This window comes from Thunnus maccoyii, chromosome 13 (assembly GCF_910596095.1).
Source record: "Thunnus maccoyii chromosome 13, fThuMac1.1, whole genome shotgun sequence".
Taxonomy (NCBI): Eukaryota; Metazoa; Chordata; class Actinopteri; order Scombriformes; family Scombridae; genus Thunnus; species Thunnus maccoyii.
In genome coordinates this window covers 8,654,914-8,678,918 of record NC_056545.1, presented here as the reverse complement: position 1 = coordinate 8,678,918, position 24,005 = coordinate 8,654,914, and the positions used below count along the sequence as shown (strand labels likewise).

Genomic DNA, 24,005 nt, shown 5'->3' with positions numbered 1-24,005 from the left:
GGTTGGTTCAAGCCTGAGTGAGCACACATCATATTTTCTTTTACAGGAAGAAAACATGATTGGATTTTGATATAAGAATACAAAAAAAAGGATTTTGTTTTTCTTTTTTTGGCACATATTGTTAAATAGGTGCACAATATGACCAGGGATGTGATCTAAAAGGGTTTAAAAGGCATTTTTCATTTGATCGAAGAGACGAAAACATCAGATCCTTGTGGAGCGATGAGGAAACTGTAACGTTCCTCAAATTAATACATGAAACAAACAGAATGTCATATTTCCATCATGTTTTTTTACGTTGTTTTTTGCCTATTGAGATCATCTTGTTGCACCCTTTTCTTCTGCACCACCAGCTGTATATATCAACACATTAACTCCTAATATTAGTATAACAGCAGTGAATGGAAATGCGCAATAATTTGCATTTTCTTTTAGCAATTTTCTGGAATTACAGTTGAAATTTGCACTGCATTTGGATGGAAACTGCCTGAAATACCCTCTAGAGCACAAAATGTGTATTCCTCCCACGCTGAAAATAATCCCCAACGAATGCACTATATCCTTCATTTTACCACAGCTGTTTTAGGAAATTACTGAACCTTTTAAAAAAAATGAATCTATACATCTGTGAGCTGTTTTTAGAGATTTATGTCCTCAGCAGGAACCAATGGGCTTGGCACTGAGAGTCACAGGCAGGGTAGGGAAGTATTGACAGGGACAACCACATCGTTAATTCTGGCCTTTCTCTGGGATTTATTGACAAAAAGAAAAATATTGGACTAAAGTTTTGCTATGTGAAGGGTGCAGTCAAAATAACATTTTTCGGGTTGGTGTTGGGCTGTTGTGTTGCATAAATCTCTGGACTCAAGTTAGGTTTGATTAGTTTAATTTGTTAAGGAATTGATCTATCTCTCTTGTTGCTCCAGTGATCTGTTTCAATGTGTGTCATGTGTTGTCGATAAAAGACACAAAGCTGCAGAGAGGTGGGGAAAAAGTCAGGAAGCTTAGCCTGTTTGTTAGCGTTATCCTGGTAAGCTAACGGTCAGTAATTATAAAGCAAAACTGTGCTAAAGATGAGCGTTAGGTACTGATTGAGAGAAGGTTTTGACCTGCCTTTCACCTTGACCTATGACCTTGTATGACTCCTGATTGTGTCTGTACAAAGTTCTGTTTTAATTGTCATCTGGAAAAGAAACTGTACATTTAACGCATTCATTTGTCTGTTTGGAAAAGGCAAAGTTGAGTGTGATATGTGCTAGATGGCTGTGTTTGTTAAGTGTTTCGCTAAAAAAAAAAAAAAAAAATACCCAAAGAAAATCTAGTTTCAAATGAAAATGCCTAAGATGTTCTCAGGCTGCTGTGAAGAAAGTCATGGAAAAGTGTAGAAACTTTCCCCCCACAGTCTGACAAGAGTCGTGAGAAAAAAAACATCACACTTCTTTTCAAAATGTCAAGGGGTCCTTTTAAATTCCCTTGCAAAATTCTCCTAGATCTCAGAAAAGCCTCTGTGCAGAAGTCGGCGAGTATCTTCTTAAGACCCGGTTGATGAATTCACAGAGCTGGTGCAGCTTTAGTCTCTGGGGGCTCCAACCTGGCAAACCCTGAATGTTGCCTGTTCTGCTCTGCTGATTTCTCTGATCACACACAAAAAGGTTTTCAAGTTACAGCAAACCAGACGAAAATCTGTATGTGCATCTACATACTTGACACTTCACATTTTATATATATATATATATATACATATATATATACAGTGCAATCTACGTGCTTAAATAAACCTGTCACAAGTTGACATTAAGACTAGTCCCAAGTCTGAGTCACTGGCAGGAGGTGAACAAACCCTCATCTTTTTGTCCCACCATCTGTCCTCGTCTTCCTCCCTCTTCACCTCCTCCTCTTCAGTGAGTAAGACAATTTGGATAAAAAGTGTAAGTGACATGAGCTGAAAGAGGAGGAGGATTTTGCTTTTTCTAAAATGACGTAGTCTGAAAATGATTAAGAAGCAGATGAGGAGAAGGAGCAGCAGGAAGTACTGGCATCTTCTCAATCTACTCTTTTTTGGTATGGAAATTCCTGCAGCCTTCGTCATCTCCTCCTCCTCCTTTGAGCCAGAGCTTAAACAAGGAGGGGGAAGATATCTTCGAGCCGTTACTTTGTTTCTGTCCCTCCATCTCCTCCTCTGCAGCTCTGTTGGGGGAGATGAGATCAGATGAGCTGGAGCAGGAGGTCCTGGAAGGTGTCCAGGCCCCGGCAGGAGTTCCTCAGGGCTCCATCCGAGCCTAGCTGGGCAGCCAAGAGGAACAGCTTCCTGTCCTCGATCACAGAGCCCAGAGACAAGGCTTCATGGAGCTCCGACACGCTCACGGCATTGGGCTTATCCTGTGAAGAACATGGAAGAGGTTATACCCAGTTTTTGCTACATCATAAACAAAAAATTACTGTTTTTCAAGGACAAGAACCAAAAAACATCACTGTGCCAGTATTGTGTACAGTACAGTGTACTATAGCATATTAACACAACTGAACAGTGTATACTCAGCAAATAGTATATTATAGTTATGGTTATAACTCTAGTCTCTAATCTATTTTTAGTTATTCTATTTAATTTTTATATTTGAGTAAGTCTGTTTAGTTATTGTGTATAATTTAGGCTTAAATTGCATATGATTTCTTTTACCCACCTCATTATTTTTGTGTTTTGATTTACGTAAAGTGGCTGCTGTAACACTATTTCCCTTTGGGATTAATAAAAGTACTCTATCTATATATATCTATTTGCTTCTTATTAAGAAATTATAATATAAGCCAATTAACATTAAAGGATTAACGGAACATTTCTTCAAGACCTTCATTCAAAACACTGTTGTTTTTGTATAAAAATGACAGTAAGAACTTCTCAAACCACTCCTACAGAAAAATAAAACTTCTCCACTGTCCATCTGTATGATTAGTATTATCCAAACTCTCATATTCGACATAATATTGAAAAAATACACAGCTTCTCTTTGTTGCTACTATGGTTAGCTGTTCTCCTTTATCTCGCACAATCACATTAGCTTAGTTTAGGTTGTGAACATCAGAAGCAAACAACTGGCTTCATACAAAACTTCTGCTTGTTGCTAGTGCATTAAGTCTTACACGGCGAACACAACAAAGCTAGCCAAGCTAGCAACAAACAGAAGCTGTGTTCAGGTGTGTTTGACAAAATTATAGTTTGACACAGTTTTAGCGGTTAACCGCACTAGCTAGCAATAAACAACAAAAGAAGCTGTGTTTAGGCGTGTTTTGGCAAAAATATGATTGTTTAATTGGCCAAAATATAGTTATATACACAGCTTTAGTTTGTTGCTAGCACAGTTAGTTGTTTTCATTTGTCAACATAAGCAAATGTGCTTGTGTGCGACAAATGCAAACAGTTCATTGTAACAGCTAGCAACCAACAGAGCTGGTTTTGGCAAATATGGCAAAAATATGAGTGGTTAGCCAAAATATAGTTATGCACAGCTCTAGTTTGTCTCTAGCATGGTTAACTGTTCGCATCTGCTGCTGGAGATTAACAATAGCAAATAGTGCGACATATCACAAACAGTTAACCACATTATTTAGCAACAAACAGAGGCTGTGTTTAGCCGTATGTTGGTAAATATGGCAAAAATATGAGTGTTTGGCCAACATATAATAAGACACAGGTTAAGTTTGTCGCTAGCATGGTTAACTGTTTGCATTTTCCGCTAGAGAGTAATATAAAAAAATGTGTGTCAAATCACACCAGTTGGTAACAGAGGCTGTGTTAACTAAGTTTTGGCAAATATGGCAAAAATATGAGTGTTTGGCCAATTAAATTTTGTCATTAGCGCAGTTTGTGCTGTTTGTATTTGCACTCGATTAACATAAGAAATGTGTGACAAACAGAACCACACTAGCTGGCAACAAACATAGGCTGTGTTTAGCTATGTTTTGGCAAATATGGCAAAAAAATGGATGTTTGGCATTAGCACGGTTAGCTACTTACTTTTTCTGCTGAGATTAACGTATGCAACTGCAAACAGTTAACCAAGCTTTAGCAAAGTTTCGTCAAATATATCTGAAAAATATGAGCATTTGGCCAAAATATTACACAAAGCTTTAGTTTGTTGCTAGCGCAATTTGCATTTGCCACTGGTTTGCATTAACAGAAGCAAACAGTTGCATTATAGCAAAACAGAGGCTGTGTTTAGCTAATTTTTGGCAAATACGAAAAAAAAAGACTGTTTGGCCAAGATATACACCGCGTCAGTTTGTCGCTAGCACAGTTTCCTGTTTGCATTTACACTTAATTAAGATAAGAAAAACTGCAAACAGTTAACTACACTGGCAAACCGAAGCTTATATTTTGGAAAATGCTGTTCACCATTGGAATCCATTGTAGCTGTTCAAGTTAAAGACCTCCATTAAGTAGCAAGCTACGACTTTCAGAGCGTCCTTTCAGGCCTATGAAGGGTGATTGTTTGATAGTCAAAACACAGAGTTGAGTGTTCCTTCAATATGAACCTTAATTGTACCTTTTCATTTTTTCCAAAAGAGAAAATGATGTTGTTGTTTTGTAGTTCTTAATCAAGGAATGATATCCACAGTATGATATCCAAAGTTAACATTACCAACAAACATATTACAACTCACAAAACTTAACAAGTAAGGGTAAAATTACTATTAACATAATAACAAAACTCAGTTTTGATCAAAACTTTTCTATGTGAAGACGGTGAATTAAACGCCACCCTCCTACACAAACCATTCAACCCTACAGTCTATAGTTGTCCGCCTCGTTTCTTTGCACCGCCACATCTTTTCCAACACACAGGTTCTGCTGCTCCTTTGTATTGTTTAAACAGAGCGAGTGGTGAGGCAGAGAAGAAAGTAGTGGTGGGTGAAGCCAGTATCACTGTCAAAAGGAGCTCCTCCCACTGAATACATGATTTCTTTTACTTCAAGAGGTTTAGGCTTTAGGCTTGATTTAAAAAATAGTTTGAATGCACTTTGATCATCTTAGAGACAACCCGTTCCAACAAGTTTCCAAAGAAAGTTTATTTTTAGCTGGATGAATGTTTTTATACAGGCAACCACTGATTTCCATTCATTTCAGCATACTAAAATGTAACTTCCACAGACTTTGAACTTGTTTGAGATTGGCCATCCGTCACAATAAACAGTATGTCTTCCTTTATTTGTGTCAAAGTTGCATTATTATTTTACAGTAAGGTAATATAGGTAGTATACTGCTTTGAAAACTACCTGATGGTGCGTTTGAGTGCTTGTGGTAAGTAAAAGTACATCAATATCTAAACCTATTCCTTTGGCAAAATACAGCAAAAATATGCAGCATCTGTCTGTAGCTAGTGCACCGAGCTGTCGAGACCTTTGCCACGTGTGTATTTAGCCATATATTGGTACATTATGGTGAAAATTACAGTATGGCCAAAATACGCACACTAAAAGCACTGGGTTAAAATTTTACCCAATTTGGCTCAATATAGCACAGACACAATACAGGATTAATGTTACCCAGAAAGCCACTCAAGACAAGGGGTTGTTTTGACAAAGTTTTAGTGTTATTTTTTATTTTGCCGTTAACTATACTAAACTAAAGCTTGTTATAATGTACTCCACTCTTTTTAAACTTACGTGTCACAGTTTGTCATTGATTGTTGATAACTTGTGTATCTTTTGAATGTCATATGCACATCGTTTTGTGCAAGAAACAACACATTTGTGACAGTTTTTACCTAAAGCTTGTTGTGTGTAATACTGGGTCAAAATAACAGATTTGATACTGGGTGAGGTTAACTCAATTTGTATTAGTGCTATATTTACCCAATCTGGATAAAACTTTAACCCAGTGATTTTTAGTGCGTGGCTATATGGGGATCATCCATGCAGGTTTGGTCAAAACTGCACAAGTTGTTTAATTCAAACCAGGAAGCACTAATTTTGTCATTTGCCTGTACAGTAAGTTAAAAAAAAAGACAAAAACAAGCAAAATTTGCTTGAGAAGTGACTATTTTTAAGATGTCTAACAGTCTTTAAAGGCATTGACTATAGTTCAGAGTAAAGCAGATCTTGTAGACGTCTAATAAATGTTCATTATTCAACCAAATGTAGCGGTTTTAACCTAGATGTCTTTTGACCTGCAAATCACTAAAACCATATGCCTAATGAGAAATACTGTATTTGTTTTTAACATTTTAATGTTAAATTTCAAAGCTTACCAGTGTGCCCTAAAAGAAAATCTGGATTTCTGAAGCAACTTTCAAATCCATAAGCAAGAGGTTTAAAAAGGCTCAAGTCTTTTTTTTTCATTTCTTTTTATACTTTTTAATTCCCATTTTTTATAAATTATTCACATTTTTTGTCCTATTATTAATCTCAAAGTAGGGAAGGAAGAGTGTGTTGTCTGTTTTGCATGTTTTAACAATGAGTGCAATGAGTTTTATCTCAGATTCCCTTTTCTTGCTAATAATGTGGTTAACACGCAGTACTGAGAGGATGAGAGCTGCAGCGCTCTGACAGTAGATGTGACAAATATTCCTGCTTCCCTTGAAGGGTCATGTATAATTCCACAAGTGCCGTGCAGGGTGAAGAAATATGAGCTGAGGAGGAAATGTAGAAATGTTTATTTCAGGAGTCTGACGGGTCATTAATGCTGGATAAATGAACAGCGGGAACACTGTGTACTATTTTGAGGGTTTTCATTTTCTGAGTATGATGGCTTTTAAGTGAGTATTTAATTAAAATAAAAAGAAACTTTAATGTTTCCTTTTATATTTTCACCAATATTGAACTAGTTTTATCTCCTTAACTAAATTACTGTATTAGTACCTAACATTTTTGCTGTAAAGTGTTAAAAGCATCCTTTACAGTCTTAGATTTTTTATGTCTTTTAGGTATTGTTATTGATTAGAACTTGTCATTCATATCACGCATTGAAAACCTTGTTTTCGAGCTGAAACTGAAATTAAGTTTCTTTTTTAGGAATAAATCCTGTTTCTCCCTTCCAGGCAAGGAAACACTTGTTTAAGTATGGAAATGAATGGAAATCAATGGCTATCTAAAAAACACTCTGAACCACAACAACAGCAAAGTTTTCATAATGGTTAGCTGTGATGTAAATGCTTGATTTGTACAAAAACACTGGTATGAGATAGCCAGGACATCTGGTTTACCTGCTTGTTTCCCAGGATGACCACAGGCAGCTGAGGCTCCACCCTGAGGAGGCGGTGCAGTTCAGTCTTAGCCAATGGGAGGCGGCTCCTGTCAGAGGAGTCCACCACGTACACCAGAACATGAGTCCTTCTCAGGTATTCGGACCAGTACCGCCGCAGGTCCTCCCCACCGCCAACTGCAGCAGAGAAATCACAAACCATCATAATCATAAAATACAAACTTATTACAATATCTTTCCTTTTTGACTTTTAGGTTTCAGAATCGCAAAAACAGTTGTTTTTTTTGGTTCTGTCCATTGAGGTTTAATGCCAAAGTCTTTATACTTTCATCTTTCATACTAAAAAACAGATATACAAATGTATATGACAATTTGAAAATGATATATGGTGATCACAAATGGATTTTCCTTTCCACAAATACTGTGCAAATATTACCCAACTTAAAAAAAAATCTTGTTTTCTACAAACATATGTCCAGCTTGGAGTTCATCAATCTAATAACATTTCCATTCACTTCCTGCACCAATTAATGTCTAAAGGCATCGGTTACATGTTTTGGTTTTTGTTGCTTGTATTTAGTGAATCACTTGACACATTGATTAGTTTGCATTTGTGTGGGATATGGTCAAAAATTAACAATGTTTCATCACATTTGCATTCCCAGGGTCAAGAATGAATCTCCACCTTCAAGTTTGGGTTGTAGTTTCACCAAAATGGTGCTGTTGTAATTACCTGCATTGTGTCGTGAACCTTTTCAGTTGTGTTTTCTCCATGAAGTCAATGAAAGTTAATTGTAATATTTTGGTCGCCAAGAAAAGTCTTGTTCAGCATTTAAAAGACCTTCTAAGGAGTCAGATGTTCAGTTTTTCTAATACATTTTGTTTTTATGGTTTCAAGGCTTTTTTTCGCTGGCGAAAATGAGCATTAGCATTATCACAGGTAACCACAGACTGTAAATGCACCATGCTATCCAAGCTAACAGCTAGCGTTAGGGTAAGCTCCACCCTCTTGTCCAAGTATGGCCACTTCTCATCACCTCTGGCTCCAAAAATCTAAGATGGCGACAGTAAAATTCCAAACTCAAGGCTTCAATACTCAAATCCACAAACCAATGGGTGACGTCACAGTGGCTACATCCAATATTTTATCACAGTCTATGGGCCTAATGCTATTTAGTGTTGTTTGGAGAACAAGGCTAAAACAACCATTATGCTAGTGGCTCTGTGAAGCTGTTCTTGGTCACAATGATAATGCTAGCATGGTGACGTTTCGCTGGTATAATGTTTACCATGTTCACTGTGTTGGTTCAGTGTGTTGGCATGCTAACATTTGCTAATTAGTAGTAAACACAAAAGTCGAGACTGATGGGAACATCATGACTTTGGCAGGTTATAGACAAACTTAAATTTTGACCAGATGATGGCGCTAGATGAAAAGTCAGGAGATCAAAGTTATTACAGTTCATCCTCTGGGGACCATGAGTATGTGAACCAAATTTCACAGCAATCAATCAAATATTTGTCAAGATATTTCAATAAAGAACTAAAAAGTTAACCTCACGGTGGCACTAAAGGAGGAGTTAGATCACCAAAGCCATTAGAATACATTGTCCAGAAACCATGAATGTGTGAACCAAATTTTGTGCCAATACATCAAGTAGATGTTGAGACATTTCACAGTAGAAGTGAAAACCTTAACCTGCTGGTGGTGGTAGAGGAAAAGTCAGAGGATCACCAAAGTAGTTTGAGTGTATCCTCTAGGGACCTTGAGTATTTGTTGTAAATTTTATGGCAATCCACCAGATAGTTGTTGAGATATTTCACTCTGAACCATAAATGTCAACCTGATGGTGGCACTAGAGGACAAGTCAAAGGATCACCAAAGTCAGTAGGATTCATCCTCTGGGGACCATGAATGGTTGTACCAAATTTTATAGCAATCCATCAAGTAGTTGTCGAGATACAGTCTGTGAATTGTGACACCGCAGTTTCCATAATTAGAGTTTAGCAACAAAGGAGTGACATGTTATTTTACTCCTTGAGGGGTCTGTTTACCCAAAATATCAGTTTTATTATACAATTAACAGAAACAACAGTGCATTCAGAGATAAACAGCATCTGATGTAATGTTCTTAAATTGATATATGCATGGGCAGGTTAGGAAAAACAGCAACACGGCCCTGACTCAGTGCCTTGCCCGAGGGCATTTCTCGTTTGCTTTCAAATAAAGTGGACAGGTCGATAAGGAGAATTAGATGAGCTGTTGACATTTCTCTTTTAAACAAATTGGCTGCAGATTAATCTCAGATGTGCTCCAGACCAAATGAAATCAGTAATGTAGTTTTCACTGAGGGATGAAATAAACTAAGACCGCACTTAGCAATTATTTATATATCCCTGTTTCTCTGCAGGGGGAAATTGGTCTAATTCATTTTTCCATCTACTTGCCTCCAGACAATACGTCAGCAAGGCTGTGAGCAAAATAAAACTGTACAGCTCCTCTTTCTTTATATGGGTTCTGTTTATATGTTTCTTATTGCCTTCTTAGAACTTTTCTTTATATGTTTATCTTCTCTTGGTTTTTGGAGGCTTTGTTTCAGTACTGAGATGTGTTTGAGTTTGGCCTTTGGGAGAATAACTGTATTTCTGAGTGCATGATTCATTGATTTGTTTGACATGTTTACAACTTGAAGGAGAGCTGGTGGGTGTTATCTCAAGCTTGTTATCCTGCTCTGTGGACTAATGGTTGATTGGTTGAGTGACTGATTGCCAAGGCTGCATTAACACCCTACTTTTGTTAAGAAATTTACACCACCAAAATACAACATCAACTAAAACCAGTCCTGCATTGTTAGGTCATTTTGTTAGGTCATTTAATCTGGCCATGCTAATTGCTTGATTATGATATAAAATGGCATCATAAAGAAAGAAAGGCAAGACAGTTATAGGACACATTTGTAAGAAAATTCAGTTACTGTCTTCAGTGGATGAGAAAGTTTCAAAGTGATTGAAGGCTTTAACTTCCCATCATCATCATCCTGCTGTGCAGAAGAACCGACCTGCAGCTACAATGACGGACAGCACTCTGCAGCCAGATGAATCACTGCTCTCACTGAGGCGGCCATGACTTCAGGTCCCCACCGCCTCAGACTTCAGCAGAGCACAGCGCACCAAGAATTCATTAGTGGTGGACTTAATGGAGAATGTTGCTAGGAAACTGGGTAGTGATGCATCTTTAGCTGATGTGATGTGGCAGCAATAAATACCTGTTTACCTGGTGGTACAGAGCATGGACCTGACACTCAGCGGTGTGAGCAGCTTGTGTTCTATAGTCAGCAGGGCGCTCATGCAGCTGCTCTTCGGGCCACTTTATTAAATACACGCCTACATTTATGCATACAGCAGACAGTGGGTCATATGGATGTGAATGATGTGGATATGTATAGAAACTGAAAAACTACATCCCTGATTTCCCTGCATATTAAAAGGGGACATATTCTGCACATTTCTAGGTCTATATTTATATTCTCGGGCTGTACTGGAATATCTTTGCCTGATTTACAGTTAAAAACTTATTGCAGCCCCTCAGTTCTCTGGTCATGGACAAACAGTGTCTCACTAACAGGGATTTTGAAGAGCAATGCTGTTAGCATCTAACAGGTCTGAAGTGAAAATTACAGGTATGTTTACATGCTGTTTAAAGGGAAACTTATTTTTCAACCTGGACCCTATTTTCCCATTTTTTTGTCTCTAAGTGACTACTGGGTACAACTGTCTGTTGTCCCCATTAGTTAGAGCCAAGTTGTTGTCAAAATCAGCTAAATATTTAGCCATGACTTTGAAATTTTTTTAGATAACACTAATTTACACTTTCTGTACTCCAACAACACTCCCGGCACGCCTCCCTCCTACTCTGTCATGGCTGAATATTTTGCTGATTTCAACAACAACTCAACTCTCACATTATTTCAGAATGAGACTTCTCCTGAAGAGAGACTTGGCTCTCGCTCAATACTGGACCAGTTTCAAAAATTGTTGTCCCCATTAGTCACTTAGGCACAAAAAGATGGGAAATCCAGGTTGAAAGCACCAAAGTTTCCCTTTAATGTGCTGCAGCTGAACAGCTAATCTTTTTTTTAAAATCTTTATTTAATCAGGTAGTTGCACTGAGATTAAGATCTCTTTTTCAAAATAGGCCTGAGAATAAGAACCATTCATAAGACAAGCACACAATCAGCAAACAGAAACAACACAACTACAGCCAGACAGCCACAATCAACAAAGAATTAATAAAAACCGTTATGAGAGTCATAAAAAAGATCAGATAATAAAGCTTTAAAATCTCCAAGAGGAATGAAAGACTGTAGTTTGAGGGCAGTTACAGTTCATTCAATTTGAAAGGTGCAGAGTAGCTGAAACCAGTTCTGCCAACAGTAGTGTGAACATGAGGGAAATCTAAAGTTAAGTAGTTATGAACGAAGGCTTATAAAATGTTGGTCTCAATACGACCTTAAATTCCAACTGAAATCACATTTAATCATCCCTCTTTGCAGTCAAAAGTAATGTTGACATGTTTTTAAATATATTATTAATTGTATTGTATCATTAAAGTGAAGAGAAAAGGTCTTTGGGGCAGACTGCCTGAGTGTCGGTGTAAAAAAAACTGCTGTAGCTACAAGTCATGGACACACAGTGTGTTGTTAGCAGTGGGATTGAAGAGTAAGAACCAAACCAGTATCTAAGGCGTCCGAAGTGACATCTGCAGGTATGTTCATATGCTGTTTAATGTGCTGCAGCTAAGCAGCTAATTGGCTGTCTAGCTGCTAACAGACGTTAGCCGTGCACTTTACCCCGGTGAATGTTTGTTTGGTGGCTCATTCAACAAGTTAAGCTGCAGGACAAGGTGTGTGTTCATGTTTGTTAGTTAGATAAGAAAGAGACTTTAGCAGGAAAGCTAATGTGGGTTGTTGTTTAGAGTCTGTAGCTCTTGTGTTGTGTAGCAGGATGCGATCAGGCTCAGTGTAACCGTCTGCTCTGCTGATGATAGGACAACACGTTATCGTTTTATGTAAGATTTGATTTGCTGTATCAAAATAGCTTACATTAGCAGATAACGTAATGTAAATATAAATTTCTCAGAACAAGGACAAGTGATTTACAGAGCAGATATGTTGCTATAGCAGACAATACAGGCAATTTAATATCAGTCAGACTTTGAGAGGGAAGCTGAGAATATGAGCCCCAAACACACACACACTTTGTATATAATAACCTACCTCTGATACGGAGTTGCACTTCTCTTTAGCGCAAACCCAAGTCTCAGCTACTCAAAACTTACTTCTCTAACAGATCTGAGCTGCATCACTTCATTTAGAGTTTAAAGACTTTTAGCTGGATTTTCCCAGTGGACTTCACAAAGAGAACTTGTTGGCCCCTGTGCACTGTACAGCTTCTGATAAGTGTAAGTGTGCACTGAGCTGTCAACATGCCTCTGCATCAATGTCACCGAGACAAAGACCCGAACATTTATTGCAAAGAGCTCTGACTGAGTGGGCGGTGACATGTGTTCCTCTTACTTTCAAAGATGAAAAAGGGATTCTTGGCACCGCCGATCTCTGTGTTCAGATCATGAATAAATCAACCGCTGAGTGAGACACACTCCGAATACATCCACAGAAACTCATCCTGAGGCCGACTGCAACTGAGCGTCTCACACTCAGACTGGTTCAATGAAAAGCGAAGTCATTTATGTTATATTTTGTGCAGTTTTGTGGCTTTCAGTGGAGCGCTAATTTGCCCGTTTATGAGTTTGTCTGTAAATACAACACGGTCTAACTGGACCCGTCGGTTAGATCTCCTCTATGCTCCTCTATGAGTGAAATTTCATATATATGACAACAAAGTCACAGTGAAAGTTTTTAAGGTTCTATGCAAAAGCTTCAAGTGTCAACTTCCATGACACTTTTATACTGAATTGAAATTTCTAGACGTTTTCCTCAATCACTGAAATATGGACAATATTGCAAATGCCAGAGATTGCCTCTGTGTTGAAGTGATGTGTTGCAGCAGGTTTTCAAAGAAGAGATAGAGGAAGAACAACTAAAATCTGGATCAAGTCCTGAATAACAGCTGGGCTATGAGCTGTAGACAGACTGTTCCTTCATGTTCATTCCAGATGTTTAAGTAATACTGTCACATTTGTTCCCCAGATTGGTACTAATATAACTACCACTCCTACTGGCGTCAAATCACGCAATGCGGACAGGTTTGCCCCAAACCAGCTATTCAGGTCAAAAACAGATTGAGGTAAGGCCGGAGTATGCTGGAAAGGAACTACTTTTTATGAAGTGTTATCTGAACATCTGAAGCCAAAAGTGTTTATATAAGTTCAGAGATGCTACATTTGAAGGTGGACTGAAAATCCTGCCGTCATAGAGAAGGGTGCAGTTCAGTTGTAGCATATTGATGCCTTTACCTGTAAACAATATAAAGTAATGTACATAACGTACAAATAGCACATATTTGATTGGTCAACCCACTGTGTTACCAGATTACGTTGCATTGCAGCAAAAGTTGACCAAAGTTCAACTTTTTGCCAAAATTACGCAGTGCTAAACTCAGTCTATACATGATGTAATGCTAACATGCTATCCTTAGTTTATTAACATATTAGCATGCAAGCTAAATGTTAGCATCATATTTCCATGTAAACTGTATGCATTTTAAGACTGATGTTACGTGTTAAATGTTTGTATGTGAACACTGTACACAAATAAACAAAACAAAATGCTAACATGCTAACTGCATTCTAAATGCTAGCATGTTAACATAACTAAGTGGGCTATAAAGCTAACATTAGCATGCTAACTACTTTTTCTGAAGCTAATATGAAGTTTCAGCTTCCAAATGAGTCAAATCAAGTAGATATCTTTCAACGTTACAGTCTTTTTAGTGCCAAAGTTCCTCTTTTTGTTACTATACTTCCACCTGCAGCTCAACAGGGAAACACTGTCCGAGGAAACACAAAGAGGGAATTGGATGCTAAAAATACTGTAAATGTGGCAGATATGTGTTCATATGAACACCTGACTGTTGTTTTAAAACACACTTCCATTAAGACTGTTTCGATTGCACCGAAGCCAGGCATACTTCTTCCACTCAGTTTTTTTATGTGCAAATTGAAAATGCTCTGTTGAATGGAAACGCACTTAATGACAGCAGCTTTTTCAAGCCACCTTCATGCGTGACCGACCCAAAAAGCTATAAACATTTCAGACAAGGTCAGACAAAACGCTGTACAAACTAGTTTTGGAATACCCAACATTTGCTGGTTAAAGCTTGTAAATGTGGCAGACAGGCATCCACTTGATACGACTAACTAACCAGACTGCTGAAGCCTCATATAAGCTTCACATCAACTGTTAAATGACTGTGTGGACACACTGTGGATTTTGGCCTCCATCACTTACATTGAAAGCACATTTGAAGGATCTTTTAATATCCAGTATGAACAGGAGGAATAATTACAGCGAGAAAAACCTCTTTCACTGTTCATATGGACACCTGACTGCTGGTTTAAGACACATTTGAAACATTGTGAACTTGTCCTTTAACACAATAAAATGCCAAATTTTCAGGCTTTTTTCAGTTACTGACTCACTTCCCACAACCTGCACTTCAATCTGTCAATATCTTTGAGAGAATCAGGCGTCTGAGCGGAGTTATTTAGTACCATGTAAGTTTAATGACACAAATGAGCTGAACTGAACAGAGTTCTTTCCAATTCTCCATTTCATGGCAATTGATAAAGCATAAAGGCCTTCTAGACTGCACACTGAGTCTGTGGTGTTTGATTTCAAGGGATAAAAGGAGTCTTACTCTCCAGGAAGTCGAGCTGACAGGCGGGGGCGTTGAGACTCATGAAGTTGAAGCCGCGGGTGGGGCGGCAGCGGCCTCTCTTAGCCGCCGGCTCTCCGGGGGTCAAACCCTGCAGCATGCTGCTCTTCCCGGCCCCGTCCAGACCGAGGACAAGGACCTGACGTTTCCCACGATCCTCCTCCTCCTGGAGGCAGAGCACAGAGATGTTCAGACTCCAGAAATGTGCATGTTCACAAATTAAACACATGTAATTTATTCAATACTGAATGAGGTTATTTGCTCAGTTTGAAGAAGAGCCAGTGTATGGGTTTACAAATATAATTAACAGAGTTAATGCTGACACACATTAGGCACATCCAACCACAGCTGGATCTAAACACACACAATAGTATTGGCACATTCTTTTAATTTAACCTTCATTTAACCACTAAGTCCCTTTTTTATCTCTTTTATAAGGGAGACCCGGCTGTAAAATACATAGTTACACAAAAGCACACATCAACAAAACAGGACTTGGGAGACATGACTATTAGAAACGATTACATTCCTTATCTTGTAAAATTTTCCAAGTCCAGAGTGCAGAGTACAAAGTATACCGTATATGTTGAAATCAACACACGACTTCAGGAGATGTAACACACCCCGTATCAGCCATGTTTTTAAACACAGCCATCTTTTATGTCCAACTGTGGCCAAAAGTATGAGTCATCATAAACTATTAACATCCTCCACTCTTCTGGTTTCAGATTTTTCACCAGTTTTTGTGAAACCTGCTGACTACAGCATGTTGGGTCATGAATTTGGCTAAAAGTCGGCGTTCCAGTTCATCCCGAAGGTGTTAGATGGGGTTGAGGTCAAGGCTCTGTGCAGGACTGTCAAATCTTTCCACACGTAACTCGGAAAACCATTTCTTTATGGAGTTGGTTTTGTGCACGGGGGCTTTGATATGTGAAGTCTGCCTTAAAACAACAGTCACGGGTCCATATGAACAGTGAAAGATGTTTTCCTGAAAAATTGGTTTCATTAAACCGGCTCCCAGTCGCTTTTACAGTTGATTTCAAGGTCCTTATTTTGGTTTACAAAGCTTTAAATGGCTTAGGCCCAGCATATTTAACCAAACTTTTGAATCCATATATTCCCAAACGAGCCCTTAGGACCTCAAATACCCAGCTGCTCTCTCAACACTGGACTTAGAAAATATTAGAGATACAGCTTTTTCCATCTATGACCGTAAACTGTAGAGCAGCCCACAGCAGACACTAAACAGGCAACTTCAGTGGTGTCCTTTGAAAAAAAACTCAGCTTTTAATTAAAAATAATTACTTTTTAATTGCTTTTTTTAAATTTAATAATTCAATAACCAAGTTTTTAGCTTGTTTTTATTCTTCTTCATGAATTCTGTGCTGTATTTTATTAGTGTATTAATCTTTATCTTTTTATGTGAAGCCCTTTGAATTACTTCCACTGTTGAAATGTGCTTTATAAATAATTTTGATTGCTTTTTCTTGTCATTTTTTTGGATTGAACTTCATGGATGGCACATCTGCAGATTATGTATCCAAATAAATACATTAAACAGTTGGGAATTTGACCCTGGCTGTGCAAAAGACATGTCATAATGTTCAGAAATATGAATCAGCGTCGGCAAACCTCTAAAGGTACTAGCCATGATATTATACTTTAATAAAAGATATCACAGACCTGCTCTTTATTACTGCATCTTCAGGTCAGATCTGATAAAACGCACTGAGCCTCCTGTATCAGTAGAACGAGGAGTGGCTGACACTCAGAAAAGGTTAGCAGCCGCCTTCAAACCCCAGCAGTCTCTCTGCGCCTGAGAGACACCGGGACGCCATAATCCCTCCGAGATCCTGCACACGTCAGTCATCTCCTTTTTAAAAGTCACACAAGGTCAGTCTTTATTCATGCAGCTTGCAGACGTGCTGCTGCGAATCTGTGGGGGTTAATTAGCAAGTCATATCGGCCCTTTTAGAGCTGCGAACTTTATCGAAAATATCAAGCTTTACTTCGCTTTGTTGATGGATCATCAAAGCTCTAAGACGAGATTTTAATTTCTAATTGTAATACTTGATGCATAAAACGACACCACAACCATCCTGTAATTGTTTCAGAATAAGGTCAGATGATGAATTTAACATATTTTGATGATGAATTTCATTTCTTCTGACATGTTGTTTCTGGCTGGTGTTGCTGAGTAAACAGCGGCTGATAAACACGGCTGCTTTGACACTTCAGTAGCTTGACTCCATGTATTTCTGGCTTATGCAGCCCGCTGGGAGCCAAACCTCAAACCCTGACAGAGCTGAAGCCTCGCTGTAGCTCTGAGGCTGCAGAGCTTGTTCTGCTTTCACACTTTCTGTTTTTTTTTTTGCAGCATTATCAGTTTGGACTTTGTGCAAGGTGATCAATTCTTACCCGGCTCCAAGATTACACAGGAGACATTTACGTAAAATCTGTTTTTGACCTCACAAAACACTCAACACTGATTTTTTTTTTTTTGTCTGGTTGAGAAATGGATCTTTTCACATCAGTGCACTGGTCATTTATCTCCTGCTCTCTTTGTCAGCTCACAGAATTTTTGTTTTAGACTTTAAACTCAGTTCTGCCGCTTCAGACATTTCTCATAAAAAGGCAATGATTCTGCATTGATTCTCAATATTTTTCTCTTCCGCAGGAAGGAAAAAAAAAAAGAATCCCGGCTCAACTGCAGATCTGCACTGCTGGATCTGACAGCGATTTAACGTCTTGCTCAAGGACACTCCAGCAAAGCAGAACACTTGGCAACACTGGTGATGTTTTATCACACCGAAGCACTAAAGCCAGCTTGTCTGCAGAGCTGAATAGCGAACGTGAAGCTGTCTTTCACAGAGGAGTGAGAAGTGAAGGAAACTGAGATCCTATAATACTGTCACATATCATCAATTCCTCGTGTTCAACGTTCCAAGACATCTCCCTGTGATTAAATGTTGTAATTTCTTTTTGCTGGTGTGCCCACTCTCTATCTCGTCTACTGACATCTTACATTTCCCAGAATAACTTTTAACAACCTCTAGATAACAACCTTCAATTTGTTGCATCCACACTAGATTTTAGAAGAAGGAAAAAACAAAGCTGCTCTGGCCTTTATGTGTTTAAAAGGTGCCAACCACCATCACAGCTGCACATGATGTGGAAAAAGCAAGCTGTCACCCCTCGTTGCAAGCAGGACTATTAGCCTGTGAGTAGTTACTCTTTAAGTAGCAAGAGCGACACAGTAATTGTAGTAAGTGATTGGTGGTTTTAGTGTCCAGTAGGGTCGAAAAGCTCCTGAAACTTTTCTGATGTTTTCATCTCTTCAGTGGAAGCTTGATTGACATTTAAAGGACGGAAAAATGCAAAAATGTATTTAAAAGTTTATCTGAAGCTAATATGAAGCGTCAGCCGTCCAAATGAGTCAAATCAAGTAGATATCTTTCAACGTTACAGTCTTTTTAGTGCCAAAGTCCCTCTTTTTGTTACTATACTAACAGGGAAACACTGTCCAAGGAAACACAAAGAGGGAATTTGATGCTAAAAAGACTGTAAATGTTGCAGATATGTGTTCATATGGACACCTGACTGTTGTTTAAAAACACACTTTCTTTAAGTTTCGATTGCAGTTTGTTGTTTCTATCGATAAACCAACTTTTCCACTGGAGCCAAGCGTACTGTTTCCACTCAGTTTTTTGTTTTTTTTTAACATGAAATTGAAAATGCTCAGTTCACTTAATGAGCAGCAGCTTTTTCAAGCCACCTTCATGCGCAGCCAACCCAAAAAGCTATAAACATTTCAGACGAGCTCAGACAAAACATTGTACAAACTAGTTTTCGAATACATGCATGCTTTGTTTTCTGTCAATCTCTTGCTCTCTCGTGCGCAGGTCTGCAGTTCGAATCCTGCGTGAGAAACACAAACTACTTTATAAAGAGGTAATAACAGAATCCAAAGCTGAAATAAAACATATATAATAGCAATAAATAGTACCAAGAATGTGGTTTGAAACAATGGAAATCTTAAGGATTATACCTTTAAAACTCCACTCTACTGTACCGATGTGACACCACATTGTTTACATTTGTGCGTTTAACTGCAGAGAGAATAAAATGACAACAAACATCTAAATGGATCGCAGACACTGAAGGCTCATCCTGCGGCTGCTCGTCCAATTTATCCAGCAGCTGAATCTTCATCTGCTGTTTCCGTTAATTGTGTGTCGCTGTGTAAAATGAGCGTGTGCAGCCCTCCCACCTGCTCAAACTCTTTCAGGTCAAAAAAACATGCCAGTAATCAACTCCCCTTGCTTTCTGAAGCGGAAGACGGTGTGTTTAAGATACACTTTGGCTCTGGGAATGAAAACATTTACATCCCCTCTGCAGTGAGCTGCTGGCAGATACTGACAACATTATCCTCTAAAGACAGGCTGAGCCAGATAAAGCAGGCTAAGCCCGTTACAGGCTGCTGCTGATTGAATCGAGGAAACAAGATTAGAGACATGCAAATAGATTTTATTAAGAGATTCAGGCTGCAGCTGTACAGCTTCATTGGAGAATCATTCATTAAGTCGACCGGCTGCTTCTGTGTCTCCCTGCAGAAAACCGAGACGACAATACTGTGACGAAACAGTTCTGTTACCTCAGCTGCATGATGGGAAACTGAAACACACGTCAGCAATTATTTTCATCTTTTTTTTTTTCTTTTCACGAGCAGAAATTAGAGCTGAAACGAATTAGTTAATTAACGGAGACAAAAAGATAATGATTAAAAAAAAGACTTAATTAATTGACTATCAGAATAGTTGCTGATTCATTTTCTGGTGATTGACTAAACAATTAAAGGATCATTCTGGTGATTTTCTATATTTTTCTTATTGTCAACAAATCTCAGGTTTGGAGCCGAACCAATGAACTGATTTACTAACAAGTATTGTGTGTGTGTGTGTATCTAAATCCTGATATATCTTATTCCACTGTGTTGTAGACCTCCATTGTTGTCCAAAAACTATTAAAAACACATCAACACACGCTGGGTGACATGTTCCTTCGTCCTTGAAGAGTTTGGTCACATTAGTTTGTTTAGAAACAGCTCCAAAGACTAATAACAGCGATTTTCAGTCTCTGGAGAGTAGTTCTGTGTAAGGCAGACGCCACTGAGCATGTGCAGGAACACGGTTCTGTTTACAGCTTCACTAGCTTGTTGTTCCACATATCACAACCTAAATTTCTCATTATACTCATAATACAAAGTCAATCTTATCGCTGTTTTACTCTTTGGAGTCGTTTCTAAACAAGCTACGGTAGCCGTTGTCTTCTTGATGAAGCAGCGATGTGGATCATTGATGTGATTGATGAAGAACAACGGAGGTCTACGGCACAGAGGAATAAGATATATCAGGCTTTGGATACACAAACAATACTTGTTAGTGAATCATATTTTTTGGTTTTGGCTCCAAATCAACAAATACGGACTCGAGTTGCAAACAGGAGCCACAGGAGGGCGCTGTTTGAGTCATTTTCAAGCACAAACACAAAATATTCCCTCGTTCCAGCTTCTCAGCTGTGAGGATTTGCTGCTTTTCATGTGATCTTAAAACAATCATCTAACTAAAACAATATTTTCTAACATTTATAGACCAAACGATTAATGGATTAATCCAGAAATCATCATCATCACAATCAAAGCCTTCATCTCCATGTTCATCATCATCACCATCATCACACTGACACGTCAGTTCATCATTATCCTCCTCTTCATCACCCATTCCCACCAGCATGTTTTTAAATTATTATAATCATCATGGAAATCATCTTCATCATCACCACTGTAAAACATCAGCGGCAGTGTTACAGCTTCATCATCATCATCATCATCATCTTTACAATCACCAGGATTCTGCAGGGATTCATTCCTTCAGTCAGTCAGTAATAACAGTCTCTTTAAGTTGAATGAAAAATAAAATAGAATAAAATTAAACAAAAAAATGGAGGTTAAATGAGAAGACTCGCTCTCACCTCCTTGATCGTGCAGTATTCCGCTTGTGGTGACCATATTCGCCTCTTGTAGAAGTAGTTCAAGGCGATGAAGAGCGCTGAGCCCAGGGCAGCCACGGCGGCGGTCAGGGCGATGGAGATGTGCCGGAGGAGAACCATATGAGGAGCGCACGGAGCGGAGCGGAGCGGGGGAGGGAGGGAGCGACAGGAGCGGGTAACCTCAGCGGGGGTCTCTGCTGCCTGAACACCGGTAACGTTGGGACCAACTGCCGCTTCCCTCCGTCCTTCCTCTCCTTCGTGGACGCTCTACATGTGACCGAGCGCTCCGCGTGTTTTTGTTTCGAGACGCGCAAGCGGAAAAAAAATGCTGTGTTCAAGGTCTGCTAGTAAATTCCAAAACCTCAACTGGAAATGCGGTTTCTAGTGCATTTACAAGTTAAAGTATGTAGATTTGAAATACAGTGCTTATTTGACTCAAATTAAAGGCAAGTCTGCACTTAATAAGTAGCGTAAAAGTAAAAAAAAAACCAACACTGCAGCACTGTGCTCTCTTTGGGTCAAACTTTGCAGTGTTTTGCACTTGAGATCAGTTCAAAGCAGCATTTTTACAAATACTGAGATCATGAGTCCAAATTCCTGCAACAGAACACCATCCAGCTGTGAAATTATGGACTACACTCAAAATATTCCCCAAAAATGTTTAAAAAAAAAAAAAATCACTGTATTTGGCATTTTATTCCTTCATTTCACTGTTAAATTGTTTTTTTTACTGTACATTTTTTTTTATCACCCTTAATTCTACATTTAAATGTTGTTTGATACCCGTCTGCCAGGTATGAAATTCTGTTGGAAAAGACTATTATTTAGTTGTTTTTTTGTTTTGTTTTGTTTTTTTGCCTAGAAACAATCACATTTTAAGATATTTTTGTTTAAAAAAGTGTTAGTATCAACTTAAAAAAAAACCCCACAAAGCATGAAATTAAACTTAAATTTGACCTTAAAGTTGTTTTTTTTATGGAGTCTTTCTTTAATCATATCAAGGGTCTACAGATAGAGGATGTTGTATTGATGTACAGATTAGTAAAAAGCCCCTTGAGACAAATTTATGATTTGTGATATTGGACTGTATAAATAAAACAGACTTGACTTGACTATTCATTTACTCACCTCTTTTAGTCTTTTTAAAAAAAATGTATCGTTCTTATTCTTAATCTTATATTCGTTTGCATTCTGTAAAGCAGTTTGCATTTCTTTGTGTATGAAATGTGCTATAAAAAAAACTTGCCTTGCCTTAAATGCAGGGTAGTTTCCAGGAATACTTTACTTCACATTCAACAGATTCAAACGCAGACATGGAACAGTGGAAAGTACCATTTGAGCACATTCACAACTGGAATCTATCCAGTGCAAACACAATCTGATCTGTTGGAGGCTTGTTCAAGATCACCATGGTAGTAATAATGAGGAAGGAGAAAGTGCTTAAACCAGCAACTTTTCAGTCCTTAAACTTCCATTTAACAGTTACCTGTTTTATAAAACAATGCAGGAGGAGGCAGCTGATTCATGCAGGTTTTCATCACATTAACAATGATTAAACTCATATGTTTGCTGCATGGGAAGCTGCAAGTTTCAAGCTGACTCACCATACAGCACTCTGCAAAAGTTTTAGGCACTTTAGATGTTTAGATTCTTCTCCATAATGCAACACCATCAGGGAGGCATCTGATCGAACAAAATTTATTCTGCAGCATGAAAACGACCCCAAACATCCAACCAGAGACATAAAGAACTATCTTCAGTGACCAGAAGAACAAGGAGTCTTGCAACAGATGGTCTCTGATCTCAACATCATGGAGTCAGTCTGGGATTAACATGAAGAGACAGAAGCAGCTGAGATGCCGAAATCCACAGAAGAAGAAGAACTGTGGCAACTTCTCCAAAATGCAGGAAACGACCGACCTGCCAAGAACCTGAAACACTGAGGAGAACTGCTGCTGTTTTAAAAGTAAAGCTGCTCACAGCAAATATTGATTTACTTTAGGTTTCTGCTGTTTACTCAACTTTGTATGAAATTAATTGATAAATAAAAACCACTCATGGAATTATTTCTGAAAGCGTCCTCACTTTGCTACTTTTGCACAGTACTTCATATCCAAGTTGTTTTTGTGACAAAATGACAAAACGAACCCTTTAATCAAAACATTACTGCCCAAAATTGTTTACTATTTCAGGATTATGTCATGTGACTGTATACAGACATATTTTTGTGGGTTTTTCCGGAAGTTAAACCTTCTGGTGAAGTGGAATAAGCCTTAATAGCAGCTCTATAAATTATTCTGAGGAAATATGCTGACCTCCGGCTACTAATAATTTACAATAATAAATAATATCTGATAACCCATGAGTAAAAAAAAAAAGATCTCTTTATGGTAATATATTCAGGGCTGCAGGCATATGTACTAAAATGTGTGGAAACCGGATATTGGCTCATGCACTCTGAGGACTTAATTAATATAATATTTCCGACAGGCCCTGAAGGCAACAGATTCACCCTGCCCACCTGCCGTTGAGCGCAGGACGACAAACAAGCCACACAAGAGCTGAAATGTTATAAATATGAGCTGAAACACATGAAGTGGATCAGTTTGACTGTCAGATAAAGAATAAAACATGTTAGAGATAGTTTGTGCACAATAGAGGTTCAACAAAACAAAAAAAAGCTTCACTGTGAGAAAACACAGAGGTGAAGAGCTCCATCTACAGTCAAGTTCTTCTTTATTTCCTTGTTTTAGGGGTTAACAGACATTGTTGCTGGTTCCTGAATCATCACAGTAATTATTAACTCCACTAAAAGGATTATAAGTCATATAAATCTATGACATACTGTATATTTTATTCTTGT

General features: G+C 38.4%; 1 protein-coding gene and 1 long non-coding RNA gene across 3 annotated transcripts; one reads left to right on the top strand and one right to left on the bottom strand.

Annotated features, from left to right (window-relative positions):
* Positions 1–121: 121 nt before the first annotated feature.
* arl10 (ADP-ribosylation factor-like 10) lies at positions 122–21,442 on the bottom strand. Of its 2 annotated transcripts, XR_006099756.1 has the most exons (5): positions 21,125–21,442; positions 15,077–15,260; positions 7,200–7,375; positions 2,153–2,379; positions 122–1,634 (listed from the first exon to the last, which is right to left on the bottom strand). XR_006099756.1 is itself a non-coding variant. In XM_042432289.1 (4 exons), the coding sequence occupies exons 1-4, from the start codon at positions 21,260–21,262 to the stop codon at positions 2,206–2,208; spliced, it is 672 nt and encodes a 223-aa protein (XP_042288223.1). In that variant the 5' UTR covers positions 21,263–21,442; the 3' UTR covers positions 122–2,205. The 2 variants fall into 2 exon arrangements, 1 of the variants encoding a protein (XP_042288223.1); XM_042432289.1 differs by having other exon boundaries at positions 122–2,379.
* Positions 11,911–14,928, top strand: LOC121910905. Its single transcript, XR_006099757.1, has 3 exons — positions 11,911–11,963; positions 13,408–13,504; positions 14,836–14,928. It is a non-coding gene; the product is annotated as an uncharacterized LOC121910905 (long non-coding RNA).
* Positions 21,443–24,005: the final 2,563 nt, after the last annotated feature.

Bases quoted from the DNA above. Each gene is read 5' to 3' on its own strand.
- arl10 (XM_042432289.1), bottom strand. From the start codon at position 21,262: ATGGTTCTCCTCCGGCACATCTCCATCGCCCTGACCGCCGCCGTGGCT. The intron at 15,261-21,124 runs GTGAGAGCGAGT...CTCTGCCTCCAG, and splicing joins AATACTGCACGATCAAGGAG to GAGGAGGAGGATCGTGGGAA. The intron at 2,380-7,199 runs GTAAACCAGATG...TGTTCTTCACAG, and splicing joins TCATCCTGGGAAACAAGCAG to GATAAGCCCAATGCCGTGAG.